The sequence below is a fragment of the Mercenaria mercenaria genome, chromosome 1, assembly GCF_021730395.1.
Source record: "Mercenaria mercenaria strain notata chromosome 1, MADL_Memer_1, whole genome shotgun sequence".
NCBI classification, from domain to species: domain Eukaryota; kingdom Metazoa; phylum Mollusca; class Bivalvia; order Venerida; family Veneridae; genus Mercenaria; species Mercenaria mercenaria.
Window position 1 is genome coordinate 91,748,797 of NC_069361.1, and position 13,907 is coordinate 91,762,703.

General features: G+C 35.3%; 3 protein-coding genes across 3 annotated transcripts in view; 1 reads left to right on the forward strand and 2 right to left on the reverse strand.

Annotated features, from left to right (window-relative positions):
* LOC128548520 (uncharacterized) lies at nucleotides 1-1,060 on the forward strand. The gene is made up of 2 exons (XM_053523629.1): nucleotides 1-299; nucleotides 744-1,060. The coding sequence occupies exons 1-2, from the start codon at nucleotides 53-55 to the stop codon at nucleotides 1,058-1,060; spliced, it is 564 nt and encodes a 187-aa protein (XP_053379604.1). The 5' UTR covers nucleotides 1-52.
* Nucleotides 1,061-7,682: 6,622 nt separating this feature from the next.
* Nucleotides 7,683-12,195, reverse strand: LOC123545402 (collagen alpha-1(X) chain-like). The gene is made up of 4 exons (XM_053523707.1): nucleotides 12,009-12,195; nucleotides 9,755-9,979; nucleotides 9,239-9,552; nucleotides 7,683-7,854 (listed from the first exon to the last, which is right to left on the reverse strand). The coding sequence occupies exons 1-4, from the start codon at nucleotides 12,193-12,195 to the stop codon at nucleotides 7,738-7,740; spliced, it is 843 nt and encodes a 280-aa protein (XP_053379682.1). The 3' UTR covers nucleotides 7,683-7,737.
* Nucleotides 12,196-12,323: 128 nt separating this feature from the next.
* Nucleotides 12,324-13,907, reverse strand: part of LOC123530465 (probable G-protein coupled receptor 158) — a 31,081-nt gene continuing 29,497 nt past the window's right edge. The window contains exons 12-13 of the mRNA XM_045311243.2: nucleotides 13,459-13,564; nucleotides 12,324-12,616 (exon numbers count right to left, since the gene is read on the reverse strand). Coding sequence (XP_045167178.2) covers nucleotides 12,458-12,616; nucleotides 13,459-13,564 — 265 coding nt within the window. The 3' untranslated portion in view covers nucleotides 12,324-12,457. The remainder of the gene's footprint in view (nucleotides 12,617-13,458; nucleotides 13,565-13,907) is intronic.

Consider the following 13,907-nt stretch of genomic DNA (forward strand, 5'->3'; position numbering starts at 1 on the left):
CACCAAGTAAAGACAAGTTCTAAAAGTTTAATAGTGCACTCAGACCGATGCAATGAGGTTTGTAATTTTCTTTGTTTATTCAATTATAGTCTGTGCATATGCAGAGGATATCGAGGAGAGACTGTCAAAATTGGAGGATGAACTGTCAACCCATAAGGAAGGTCTAGGAAAAGTCTTAAAGTTAGAGGAAGCGGTCAGAAGATTAGAAGAAAATGTGAAGGCCCAAGCCGAAGTTATAAAACGGCTAGACCATTCATGTGTCAGAGGACAGAACGTGACCTCCCGGTCAACAAATACAGGTTAGATGTTTAAAAATTAATAGAGTATCTAAGAGTTACTAGAAGCCGAACTAGAAAAAAAAATTATATTCAGTTATTTTAAAAGTTGTGTATGGCAAGGAGAGTATTTACAAAAACTGTCACATAAGCTAAATAGCATTTTGTGATATAAGCAGTTTTATCCGAAGAAATTTTATTTAAAATAGAAAATACATTTTGTATACAGAAAAACACACACAACTTTTTTTCAAGTGCACAATAAAGTCTCTATTCATTGACTAAGATTAACAATATCATCGCTCGAGGATTGATAATACTAAATACAGAGTTAAGTGTCATAATATTTATATCGACTTTTGTTCCAATGTCTTGGTTATAATAAGTGTTGATGAAAACTATCCGACGTCTTTTTCACTTAATAGTGAACTGTGACCAACTGAAGATAACACGTTTATATCGTTTTAGTTAAGAGAGTTGCAGAAACAGTCGCATTTACGGCGTTTATGGACAAAGACGCTTACCATATGGGTATTAACCAACCTTTACCCTTCAATAACGTTCTGACTAATATTGGAGGAGGATATCACCCTATGACGTACATATTTACGAGCCTTGTGAGCGGACTGTATCTGTTCAGCTTTGCCGTTGCTGAGTTAAGTGCACGTGAGATTACTACTCGACTAGTCATTGACGGACAAAATGTAGTTGACGCTATTGCTGACCCTTTTCACTCCGGTCAAGGTATTCAGGGAACAAACACTGCTGTCCTTCAGGTATTATAAAATACTGAAATGTACAAATGTTTGCCTATTTTATCCCCACTCTTCGCTTCGAAGAAGAGGGTTATATTGTTTTGTTCAGACTCGGTCTGTTGGTTTGTCTGTCGGGTATCTTTAGACCAGTTTGCTTGTTATTTAAATACTAAAAGTAACAGAAAAATAAACCAGCCATCTTTAACAATAACAAAGTTTATTTTGAAAAGCATCAACATATACCTTGAAAATGTTAACTAGCCGTAAATTACAATTATGATATACAAGAAAGGTCCAAATCCTGCCCTGATCAAATTTAAACTCAATCAGTATTAATTCCAAATTTCTCACACAATCCAAACTGAATTTAGTATATCCGGAGACTGTAAGTCCTCTCTTTGATTTTTTTAATTCCATAATCTTAATCTTAAAACCATATGATATAGATAACTTACTGACATACATGATGTCTCAAAACTAGAGTAGGCTTTACAGTAAACAATGTGTCATCAACTTAGAATATAATGGTTCAGCATAATGGGGAATGACATGTATTTAACATCAGAGAGTGTTTGGTCTCACAATCGTCACAAATTGATTACCTGCGGTCAGTAGATGATCCCTGTAATTTTTGGGTATTAGGTCAAAGGTCAAAGTCACAATAACCTTGAGACTTGAAAACATCTTGGCCTACAGTTATCAGTTTTCATAGGATGGTTGCCTGTAAACGTCAGTAAACGACCCCTATTACTTTGGGAATAAGCAGGTCAAAGGTCAATGGCATGGTGATCTTGAGATTGAAAATGGTTTCCTCTCAATACCTAAAGAACGCTTTGTCTTACAGTCGTCAAACTTCATAGTAGGATTGTGATCATTTGATGTACCCTGCTGCTAGGTCAAAGGTCAATGTCAATGTCATGGTGACGTTGAAACTGAAAATGGTTTCTGCTCAATAAGAAAAGAACGCTTTAGCCTACAGTTCTCAAACTTTATAGGATGATCGCCTGTGGTAAGTATATGAACCTTATGGTTTTGGGAGTCGGTAGATCGTAAGTCAAGGTTAACAGTGACCGCAAGACTGAAAATGGTTTCCGCTCAGTAAGAACCATTTGGCCTACTGCATTCAAACTTCATAGAAGATTACCTGTGGTCAGTAGGGGACCTCTGTTTTTGAGTCAGTAGGTCAAAGTTCGCGGTCACAGTGATCTTGAGACTTTAAATGGTTTCCCCCATAAGTACAGAAGGCCTGGTCTTAAAATTCTGAAATTTCGTAGGATGGTTGCCTGTGGCCTGTGAATGACCCCTACTGGTTTTGGGATCCGTAAATCAAAGGTCAGGGTCACAGTGACCTCGGGACTGGATATGTTCTTCGCACAGTAAGTTAAGAACAATTGGGGCTACTGTCTTGAAACTTTACAGGGTGATTACCTGTGGTCAGTTGATGACTTCCGTTGTTTTGGGTGTCAGAATATCAAAGGTCAAGGTCAAAGAGATCTGAAACCGGACTGAAAATGTGACAGGCCATCACTGGGGCAAATCATGTTTTTTATAAACAGCTCTTTTTATATTTTATTTTGCTTACGCTTTGTTTTCTTTTTCATTCTTAAGATTTGTTTGTATAAACAATTTTAACGTTGATCAGCTGATACCTGTTTTTGCCTGAACTACACAGTATAGATTGAGATAAAATCATCATTGAATAAAATACTTAATTTAGTAAACACTAAAATAATACTATCATGACGATTAAGACTAATATTAATGGTCATGGGACATGTTGTGCCGAATATCGATAATAATAATAGATATAATAGTAATAACGTTAAAGAATGAGGATAACGTATTTGACTATAACCAATCTAACAAATGGTCTTCTAAACGCAATGAATTCCAAATTCATGCGCAACATACAAGGCAGCGAAATGAAAGAGCGTTAGAAATTATATCTACGTGACATTAAATACTTGTATTAATAACAGAAACTGACTGTAAAAAACCTAACAGTAATTTAAGTAACAATGACAACTTAGCAAAAACTATATCATTTAGTTATAAGACCTATATCGTCAGAATGTGATATTTGAAGAAAATATATAAAAATTTGTGTCTTTGACTCCGGACGAGTAAATAACTCGTGTAATTTTCGTCAGTATTACACTGTCTCTTCAGCACTGAACTTTGACTATCACTGGTCATTTGGCTGGAAAAGGGGCTTGTATACTGGAGGTAACTCAGTCCATCGTGTTCAGGGATGCCCCCTCACAGTCGGAATATCGATGGCTTATTTAACTTTTCCTTTGAAAAGAGAACTTTCACTCGTCAGAGTTTTCGTATTTCAGCTTTTATAGTGTACCCGGTATTCTCTCAATGTCCATGTATTGCAGATGGGTTTTTGGTCATATGTTCTCCAGGATGATTCCAAATTCCACTCCAAGGTTCTTGAAACCGTAGGATAGAAATTCCTGATTTCCTCGCACATATGGTATACCCAAACTAACTTTCCTGCCTTGTTTGCTATCCTGTCGTTCCCTCTTTTTGATAGTATGTAAAAGCACCCAGTTATGCTGGCCACATTACCGATAATCATGGTTTGTTGCTCAAGAAGACATTGTGACATATTCGAAAATTACACAAGGCACACTCGCTTTAAGTCAAAGAAACAAATACATAATGAATCTGCCAGAGTGTGAACTACTTATTTAGATACATTAGTATCCAACACTTTTTATAAGTTGTTTTATGCCCTGTTGTGTCATTATTAATATTTTACTGCTTGTCTTTGGAAATAAGAATAATTTAATAAGATTTTGTTTATGTAATACTGCATTATATCAATATCGTACTGTGTTTTGACCATTATTGTAGTTTACATGCCATGTTGTCCACGACTGGTTTAACAAACTTCAACCAATGGCAATGAAAATGTTATAGAACAAGATTGGTGTTTCTTAAGTCGATATTGGCCAGAGGACCAAAGCTTTACCTCATCTTTTTTGCCAATGTAGACTTAAGGCACACACGTCCTATATAGAAACCGGGAAAAAACACCTGACTGATTAAAAAGATAAGAGTCATTGTTTGTTATCATTATAGTGAAATACTTTTTCGCTTCAGGTGAACAAAGGTCAAACAGTCTGGGTAGCTAATTATTTAAACGGCGATTCATACTACCGGTCAGAAAATAACTACCGTTATTGCACATTTACTGGAGTTCTTATACAACCGTCGTAAAAAAGAAATAAATATTGAAAGAAATATTGCGTTTTGTATTCTAATAGAGTAGGGATGATACAAAATCAAGAAGCCTCTTAAGCTCATGTCGTGTTTGGGTCGACAGACGACGCACGACGTGCGATAATACGACGCAAGCGCAACACAATGATTTATGTCGCGATGTTGTGTCGTATTGTTCGCTGATCATATCGTGTGTCGTGGTGCATTGTTGCTCGTCATGTTGTGTATCGACAATAAAATCTTTTAGGTCAATGTACGGCATGCATTGGAAACGACCAGCGACACAATGTACACCAATGCAATGCGACGCTGGACGCACAATACGATGTCGCGCGTCGTGTCGCATTGTCGTGTGTCGTGCCGCGTGTTTTGTTATATCGTCATGTGTGGTATCGCATTTTATGCGTCGACCTAATAGAATTTACAGTACAACGATGCCACATGTCGCACGACATCATACACAATAATGCGACATGACATGCGACACTATTGTCCCGATGTTGTGTCGTATTGTTACCCTTCATATCATGTCGAGTGTCGAGTAACATTGTTACATGTCGTGACAGGCATCGTTTCGTATTGCCGCACGTCAAACCGCATGTCGTGCGTCAACCTAGTAGAGTAGATATTCGACCAACAACACGATGGGCGACAATTCGACACGGCGCTCTAAACACAATTAGACGGGCAACAGTACGGCACGAGCTCGGGACATGAATGTCTTGCATCATGATGGATTGTCGTGCGCCATGTCGCGCCGTCAAGCGTCGTGTCGTATAGTTGCGTTTCGTTTCATGTGTCGTGTGGCACGTTTTACGTTGACCTAAACACGATGAACGACACATGGCAGGAGCTAAAGTGGATTAGGTACGAAATTGATGTTACCATTGGTTTCGATAAAGTGGCAAGTGCTCTGTACGTGACTAAACTTACCGACATGTTACAAAAGGTTTGCATGTATCAACACTTGTTTGTAATACCACGATGTGGATACGTACACCACGTATAGCCCAAAAATGATAAATAAACAAAATTGTCGTCGTTTTCTTCACCCTGGAGGCAAGATCTTGCTTTATCAATACATATCTAAAGTATCCACAAATGAGACAATTTTCTAAATTAATAACTGAATACATGTATTAAATTTGGCCCACGGCGTACTGTTTAACGCCATTAAAATACAATACATTTAAATATTTTACTTGAAATCCGAGATGATCACCTCAAAATTTGCAGTGTTTCAATGAATAAACGCCTTGAACAAATGAAAATAGTTTACGTTCAGTGGCCAAACTGTCCTTGTTGAAAAAACAGGCCTTGTAACTTTTTAATTTATTAAGATGTTCCCTTAAAATTGTTCGTACCTAACGATTGATCTTATATATGATATGCAGTCAGGTTTTTTGCCAGGCCATTCGACAAGTTTCAAGTTTTCAAGATTTAAAGTCATGGCCCTTTAAGGGCATAGGCCATTAACAATAACAAATAAGACAATACAGTATAAGACAACAAAATACAAAATACTGTGCAAGTATACTGCAAATAAAACACTAAGCAACCGCGAGGGACTCTCCACCAATACCCATGTGCCCCTATGACTCAAGCTAAATTCCTTCGTACAACCATCCAGAGAGGAACACAAGCACCAGAGAAAACAGAACCCCAGCAGATGCACAGCACTCCACAGTAAAATATGGAAATAACATAAAAAAATGAGCAAAATTTTTATATGATGGAGACTGAGAAGTGAAAAAGATTTTCTCTTTAAGTACAAAGTGGCATGATTTTCTTGCAAAATACTGCTAGCTTTAACAAAGTATTTCTATCTTCGCTGTTCACTAATTGTGAAAACTTTATGGCATTAGGATTTCTGAAATAATACTGGCTTTATACTTATTCCTATCAACGATAAAATGAGGATAGATCGTGAAACACATCACCCAAAAGTCCAGAGTCAAATAAATGACAATGTTTAGAGTTTCTTTCAATATTCATAAATCTGCCTTTCTCAATTGGTAATTTATTATCAATACATATAAATTTACAAAGTATATTCGGCATATCAAATGGCAAAATGTTCAGATATTTTTCAAACGTAAGACGGTTTACTAGTTAACTGATATATAATATATATATATATATATATATATATATATATATATATATATATATATATATATATATATATATATATATATATATATATATATATATATATATATATATAATCATATTTCCAAACGTAATTCTATTTGTAGTGTATTCTGCGACATAAGGAAAGCTTTCAATAGGTAATGGCATTTAAGGCTCATTTTAAAATTTAGACAATATGGATTAAATGAAATATAATAAACTGGAATACCAGTTATCTGCACAAGCGAAGCCAACGACATTACCGAGTCTGTTTCAAGTACATCTCGACTGTATGCTGACGAAAGTTCACTCGCCGTTAGTTCTGACAAGCTTGAATATATGGCATGATTTACACATGATATCAAATTGGGCTAAAATGACTAGTAAATTTTAATCCCCCTGAAACAGAAGTTATATTTTCTACTCTTGTCAAAAATAATATTGCCAGACCCGATGTACTTTTTGATAATGTTCAGCTCAATTATGTTCAAAATGGAGTTATATGATGATGGCACTTGGCGCACGTGTACACTGTTGTAGGGGATGAGAGGGGTGCGGTCTTGGAACGTGGCTGTTTCTTCAGAGCTTTGTCCTTGTTTTGATGTGCAGTACCACTTGTGTTTTTAAAACTCCATTAAACGATTATCTCAATAATTTGTTTTTGTGTGTAAAGGTTATCGTTTAGTGTGAAAATAGTCCATATTTTATGCTATGGATATTTGGAAATGTATGGTATCTTGATAACATGTTTTGCGCTGAGTTAGCCATACATCGAATCCATTCCTTTCTATTTAAAACAATGTTCACCATTTAAGTTGAAAATGTAGAATCAAAACGCTATCAAAGAGATAACTCATTTGCTTATTTATATTTATTTACATAAAAGAAGGAAAAGGGGTTTTATTGCTTGTTTTAATTGCTTTCATTATGCTATTCACAATCGAGCCTTTACTGTGTTATTATCTACTTTCATAATTAATCTTTGTCATAATTAGTTAAATTATTAAATGGCCCATTACTGGAAAATAATTTCTGTCAATCTTCTTTCTAAATGTCAAAAAGTCATATTGACAACATATACTAATTTATATTTTGTTGTGGTCAGACACTACAAGAAAGGATCTGACCAATGGTTCGATCCATCTCGCTCGGTGACCAATATTCCAAAATTACATGTGTTGGTTCTATTTTCATACCATACCACGCGTTTCATGGTTTACCAAACTGTAACTAAATATATTCTCAGAATCTAATTCTATTTTAGAAGAATGTAACAAGATTTGTACTGAAATATGATTATATTTTTTCATGTATTTAGAATACACGATAAAGCTGTTGGTCTACAATGGCTGAATAAGGACACCGGAAAACGAAGAAAATCGATATAATTCGTCCGACCGGATGTTAACGTCTGTATGATAGTAGTTGACCACATATACACTCTGTCCCTTGTTAACCTGTTTGAAGATAAGAGAACATATCAAAATGTCAGTAAGCGTAGAAATCTATAGATATGAGTAAACGGTAACATCCATCTAACGACACTAGACAGCAAATAGAATGTTCATAAAGTTTGTTTCAAATCCATTGATTTACAGCTTCTGTTTTAAAAAAAAACAATAGCAGAGCCGTGTGTTATTTTACGGTAAAACATTGTTGCGTTTACTGCAACGTTAAGTCTTACAATATTCATATCTTGTATAGGCATACTATGGAACCCCGGTGCGACATGCTTTTTATTTGCTTTCTGTTACATGCTTTTCGTGTTTTGCTCTTTGCATTTTACTTTTTTCTTTTTGCTATTGCCCGCGGATGGATATATTATTTATAATACAGTCCACTGCTAAACTTAAAGCCGCTGCTAGAGAGCGCGAGGCTTGTTGCCCATTTCATTACCTTTCATGAACAGAATCTGCTATTGTTTTGCTTGGTTGCATTCTGTGCCTACCAAGGAGGATCTTTTTATCGATTTTATTGCTTAAAACTTGCTTAACATAAATGATTCTATAGCTTTATGCAGATATGTACATTAAAAAATGCATGCAAAACGCAAAAAGCAACGCACAAATAGCAAAACCCATGAAGCAAAACACAAACAACAAAAAGCAAGAATCAAGACGCAAAAATACCAAAAATCAAAACGCTGAAAGAATAAAACATATCGTATCGTGATTTCGTAAAATGCAGACGATTCCACTGCTATAGAAATAAATTCAAATTATTACCAATTTTATATCTTTAAAACTGCTTTACGTTGATGTCTTTAAAGCTATAGGCAGGTATCAAAAAGTAAAATAGCAAAAGACAAATAGTAAAACGCAAGAGGCAAAAAAAAAGAGCAAACAGCAAAACGCAGAAAACAAATAGCAAACAGCAATAAGCATGTCGCACCGAGATTCCAGTTTAGTTGCTCTTCAATAATTTTGTACTGATGCACCTGTTTCAAATGTTTGCCAGAGTCATACACGGGAAACTTATCAAAATATCGTGGTTAAATACAAAAAAAATGCAAAAACAAACGTGGTATACAACAAGCCGTCTAAAAAACTGAAGTACTCAAGTGAATTTCTGTTGAATACGCAAAACTATGGTTTTATCTATATAGTCAAAGAGGATGTAATGAGTGCTTCTAAAATCAACTTTATCATTCATACATCCAGAGATTCATTAAAAGTTTGGAGAATCAAAATTTGTTTTTATATCACAGAAGTTAAAAATAAAACATTTTGGTTCTTTTTCTGGAAAATTCTCTTCGGAGCTAGCCCACAATGTTCACGATCATGAATACAGCTACAATTTTCGCAAACAACCATTTAGACCGTATACTGTTATACAATATACCTGTAAAACTGCAACGTTAACTGCCTGCTGATCGTGTCCAGCAGTAACAGGATCTGATATAGCATCGACGGTATTCTTCCCATCAAGGACCAGTTTGATATCAATTTCCGTCATTCCCAGCTGTGACACAACATAGCTAAACAAGTAGATGCCAGTAACCGGAGAGGTGAACACGTGAGTGTTTGTATTGAAGCTTCCGCCAATGTTTGTAACGACTTGGTTATAAGGTATGACTTGTTCAATGCCAATGTGTTGGATATCATGGTCTATGTACGCAGTAAAAGCTACCGCTTCCAGGATATTTTGTCGTTTTGCTGTAAGAGATATGTCACTTTTCAGCATGACAGTTTATACATAGGTTTTTGCATTTTTTGCGAAATATAACATCATAAGAGAGGAATATATTTTTTGAAAACGGAGTTAGGGTGCATTCATGCACTAGTAAAATATGTAGAGATTTTTTCTGAACTTTTCAGATAATGGTTTATCAAATCTTATGATTAGATTAAAGCTCACATTTCAATGGATCCCACCATGTAGTATTTGTGACCTCGTGTTTGAAATCATCTGTTGACCAAATATGCTCTTTAACATTTTGTAGTTCCGCTTGCTGATAAGTTAACTTTTCTTGCAACTTTTGGTTAGCCAGATCGCACGTGAATACTTTTTTTCTGGTAAGCGTCAATTTTCTGTTCGAGTTTTCGTCTATGATTTTCCTCGGTTTCAAGTCGTTTCTCCAGACTCAAAATCCGCGAGTATATATTTTTCTCGGAAATAGCGAAATTCATCATCAAATTGAAAATTAACACTGTCAAAAATGCCATTTTATTCCCAGTTTACACACTGACAATCCTAACGTTATAAAATAACACTAATAAATTTTGTTCTCGCCTGATTTCAGTTTATAAAGACCTTGATATAGAATCGTGGTTGTAGATACAATACAATCTGTACTGAACAGGATTGTAAATTGACCGCATTAAAAATCAAGAACAAAGATATGGAATTTTTTAGCTCACCTGAACACGAAGGTTCATTGGTCCGTTGTCCTTCCGTCCACAACTTCTTTAAAGAACATTTCCTCCTACACTACCAAGCAAATTTGAACCAAGCTTCACGGTGGTCCTCTTTCAGATTCCTTGAAATCAATATCATCCTAAATTCTGGTCGTCATACCAACCAGAAGGAAGAAAACATCAGAAATCTTCTCCTCAGAAAACACTCATCCATTTTCAAACTAATTTCGCAAAAAATGCTCCTTTTATTTTCTTTTTTAAAAAGAATGGTTAAAAACATAACTGCGAGTTGGGGATGAGGGGAAGGTTTCACTCTATGACAAGATGGAAAACTTTTATAAAAAATCTCTTTTCCGAAATCGCTAACTGATTTCAAAACAATTTCACACAAGTGTTTTTCGGGTGACTTACTACCAAATTCCTTCTTCTAGTCATTGTGATTTGTCTACATTTATGGCCACCAGGGAGGCAGGGCTAGTTTTATTTATATGTTAGTATGGAAAACTCTGAAATTCTTTATTGTATCTTTGATTGAGCGTATTGTCAAATACACTACCTGCCTGTAACGTAATCGACAATACAATTTGCATCCAGTAAGCAGACCAAAGTATGCCTGCTACGTTGATAACATCATGTAGATCTATATTACTAATATCCTTTAAATAAGTAGACAAGTAGTTGTAAAATGTTCGGACAATCTGATGATGTATACGAAGAGAACGAAGAAGTGTTGTTAGAAGTACGTGATGTGATCATTCTTGTTATCCTTTGTTGGAAAGAGCTTATATTTATTCAAAGAAGCTTTTTTGATGCTTTTTGCAGTATTTTAACGTTTTACAAGGCTAATAGAAATTAATTGATTATGAATTACAAGCGCTTAGATGTCATACTGTTTCTTCCGATATAACTAGTATATCATTATGGTGATCAAGTAGGAGGATAATGTCAGTGCAAAGCGTATAAAGTTGACCGTGATTACAAGCCATAGTATGTCTTGTTGACTAATCAGTCGAAAAAAATATGTTCAGTGCTAACTACGAGGGGTGTTCCGAACGTTATGATACTAGAAGAAAGCAGACCTTTCTATTGACCTTTCTATCTTGCACATGATTTCGATATATTAGTATAAAGTTATGAGGATGGTATCATGTCATTCAGATCACCCTTCGTATAATATTTGGGCTAAATATCAAGTTAATAGACGTTTGTGCTGCTGGTCACATTTATCCGCTTTTCCAACAATACGAACGTCTACGCTTTTTACTTAAGGATGCAGTTTAAAATTAGATTTTAAAGGAGCTATGAAGCAGTTTATTGGTGCTTTAAAGTTTGCAAAAGTATGCCTTATATTGAGGGCTTTATCAAAGTTTGGCAGGTAGGTAAGCCAAATATGAGAGACCACTATATCAAAGGTATCGTATATATTTATTGATCTATTTACTAAATAATCTGAGTACACCTTGCAGCGTATTTTACTGCAACACGAAGAAAATATACATCAATTGTCTAACGGCTCGGGGTAAGTTTTTGTAACTATTATTTTTGCAGATTCATAAATGTTTATGTTCTGTACGAATATATATATAAATATAACTTAGAAATGAAGTTGGACCTTTAAAATGCCTTGACGACAAATTAACGTGACAACACAGAATTGTATATTATACAGAATATCTAGATAAAATGAAATAACTTGTAATCCCAAACTGTATCCACTTGCAATAAACTTCAGCCTTTTAACAGTTTAAAAATACAAGTGTTGATATGACCAGTTCTTATTTTTGCGATCTTTAATGCTTTAAACTCATATTGAAGCGATAAGTTGATAGATTCTGTTTCTGCAACTGGGACATAGTTGGAAGAAGAGTAGTTAACCGGTTTAAACTTCCCAGCGGTGTTTTTTGCTACTGACCGTTCCAATGGCTTCCCCAGTGCGTCCATTAAAGTGTTTTTCCTCCTTGACTATTTTGCTCTCTCTCTCTCTCTCTCTCTCTCTCTCTCTCTCTATATATATATATATATATATATACATTGTATAGTGTATTCATCTATAATGTACGCAATCGTACATGCACACCTGAAAGGTTTTTTTTTAGGGAGATTGTGTTATTTTTAACCATTGTCATTGTATTTTTTCTAAATTGAATCTGTATGAACTGCAGTTCCAATTTATTAATATCCTGATCATATTTATCCGAACGTTTTAATCTGTTTGTGTAGCAACGTCTGCCTTCAAAACTGTCGGTAGTGCAGCAACTTGATTTTTCTTTATCCTCCCTGTGATTGACTGTATGGTATTATGTTGGGTGGCAAGGACCGGGTTGCTCTGTTCAATCTCGATCTTCTTCATTATGGCCCATGCCTTGAAAAATGCACACAATTTTTATTATAGTGATCATGACTGCTAGTTCGCATTATCGCACTACAAGATTTTAGCACAATATAGTATGTGCAAGTTAAACGAAGTTGCCACTTTATTTCTCGGCGATAGATGACCTTTTTGTGACGGTTCGCCGTAAAACCCAACTCATTCATTCTTTTGTTGCCACTTTATTTAGCAACTTAATATTATTTTTTTACAATCTGCCAGGAGATTACGACAGTCATATGTATAATAAATTCACGATGTACTGAAAAAAGGCTAGAACGTTGCAAGGAAAGAAAAGAAGTTGTGCTCTTCGACGGAATCATTATGATGTCCGAGTAATGGTAAAGGTACACTTTGGCGCTGTGTCTTCTGTTTCAGAGGCGATCAGGCTTCTGTGTAAAAAACATCATATGGAATGCGCTTCTCATACAAGTACATCATAACAAAGACACTGACTCAACCAGTTCTAATTTAATAGCTGTGGAACGTTGCATTAGTGCTATCTACATTATATACACAATCGCTGCAATATTTACAGCTGGACACAAAGAAAAGACAGCACCCGCTTTTTCATGAGATATTTGTTGCTACAGTTGGCCTAAGTATGCTGCCAGAATTAGTACTAAGGCGGCATTATAAGTTGCGAAATTTATGAATAGAGACTAAAGTTATAGTCGAAAACCTCACAGTCAAAATGTTTAATTAATTCGTAAAACACTAAATAAAAGGTAAAATTTCGTATGCAACAAGCAAGCAAGACAGGAAGCTTGAAGTAAAATACAACACTAATAGCAATCACGCACATAGCTAATGCACAATATCGTACCAATCCATACCTTTGGTCCAAAAATAATGAGAAGTGTAAATGTGGCATACACCTGTGGCTGTGCAAACTGGAATAATAGCATATAGTCTGGGCCAATAACTGAGATGAACAAACGCCTGAAACAAAAAATTTAGAAATAATGTATTTTATATCTTGCTTCCCCCATGTTTCCTGCATTTCTGTGAGTCTTTAGACGACACGTGCCGACCCGATGTATTTATCTGGTGAGTGAGTATCAGAAATGAATTTTGTTTAAACAAAATTGTTGCCGCATTATTGATTTAGTTATTGGTAAGATAACATTGTTACATGGTTTATTGATGACAAATAATATTATAATATTCTTACGGATTGAATAAAGGTGAAAATAAATAAATATGCTAACTCGGCTCTATATATTGTTCCGCACTATATGTATCCAACAACACAAATAGCTAATTAAAAACAATAAACATTAAG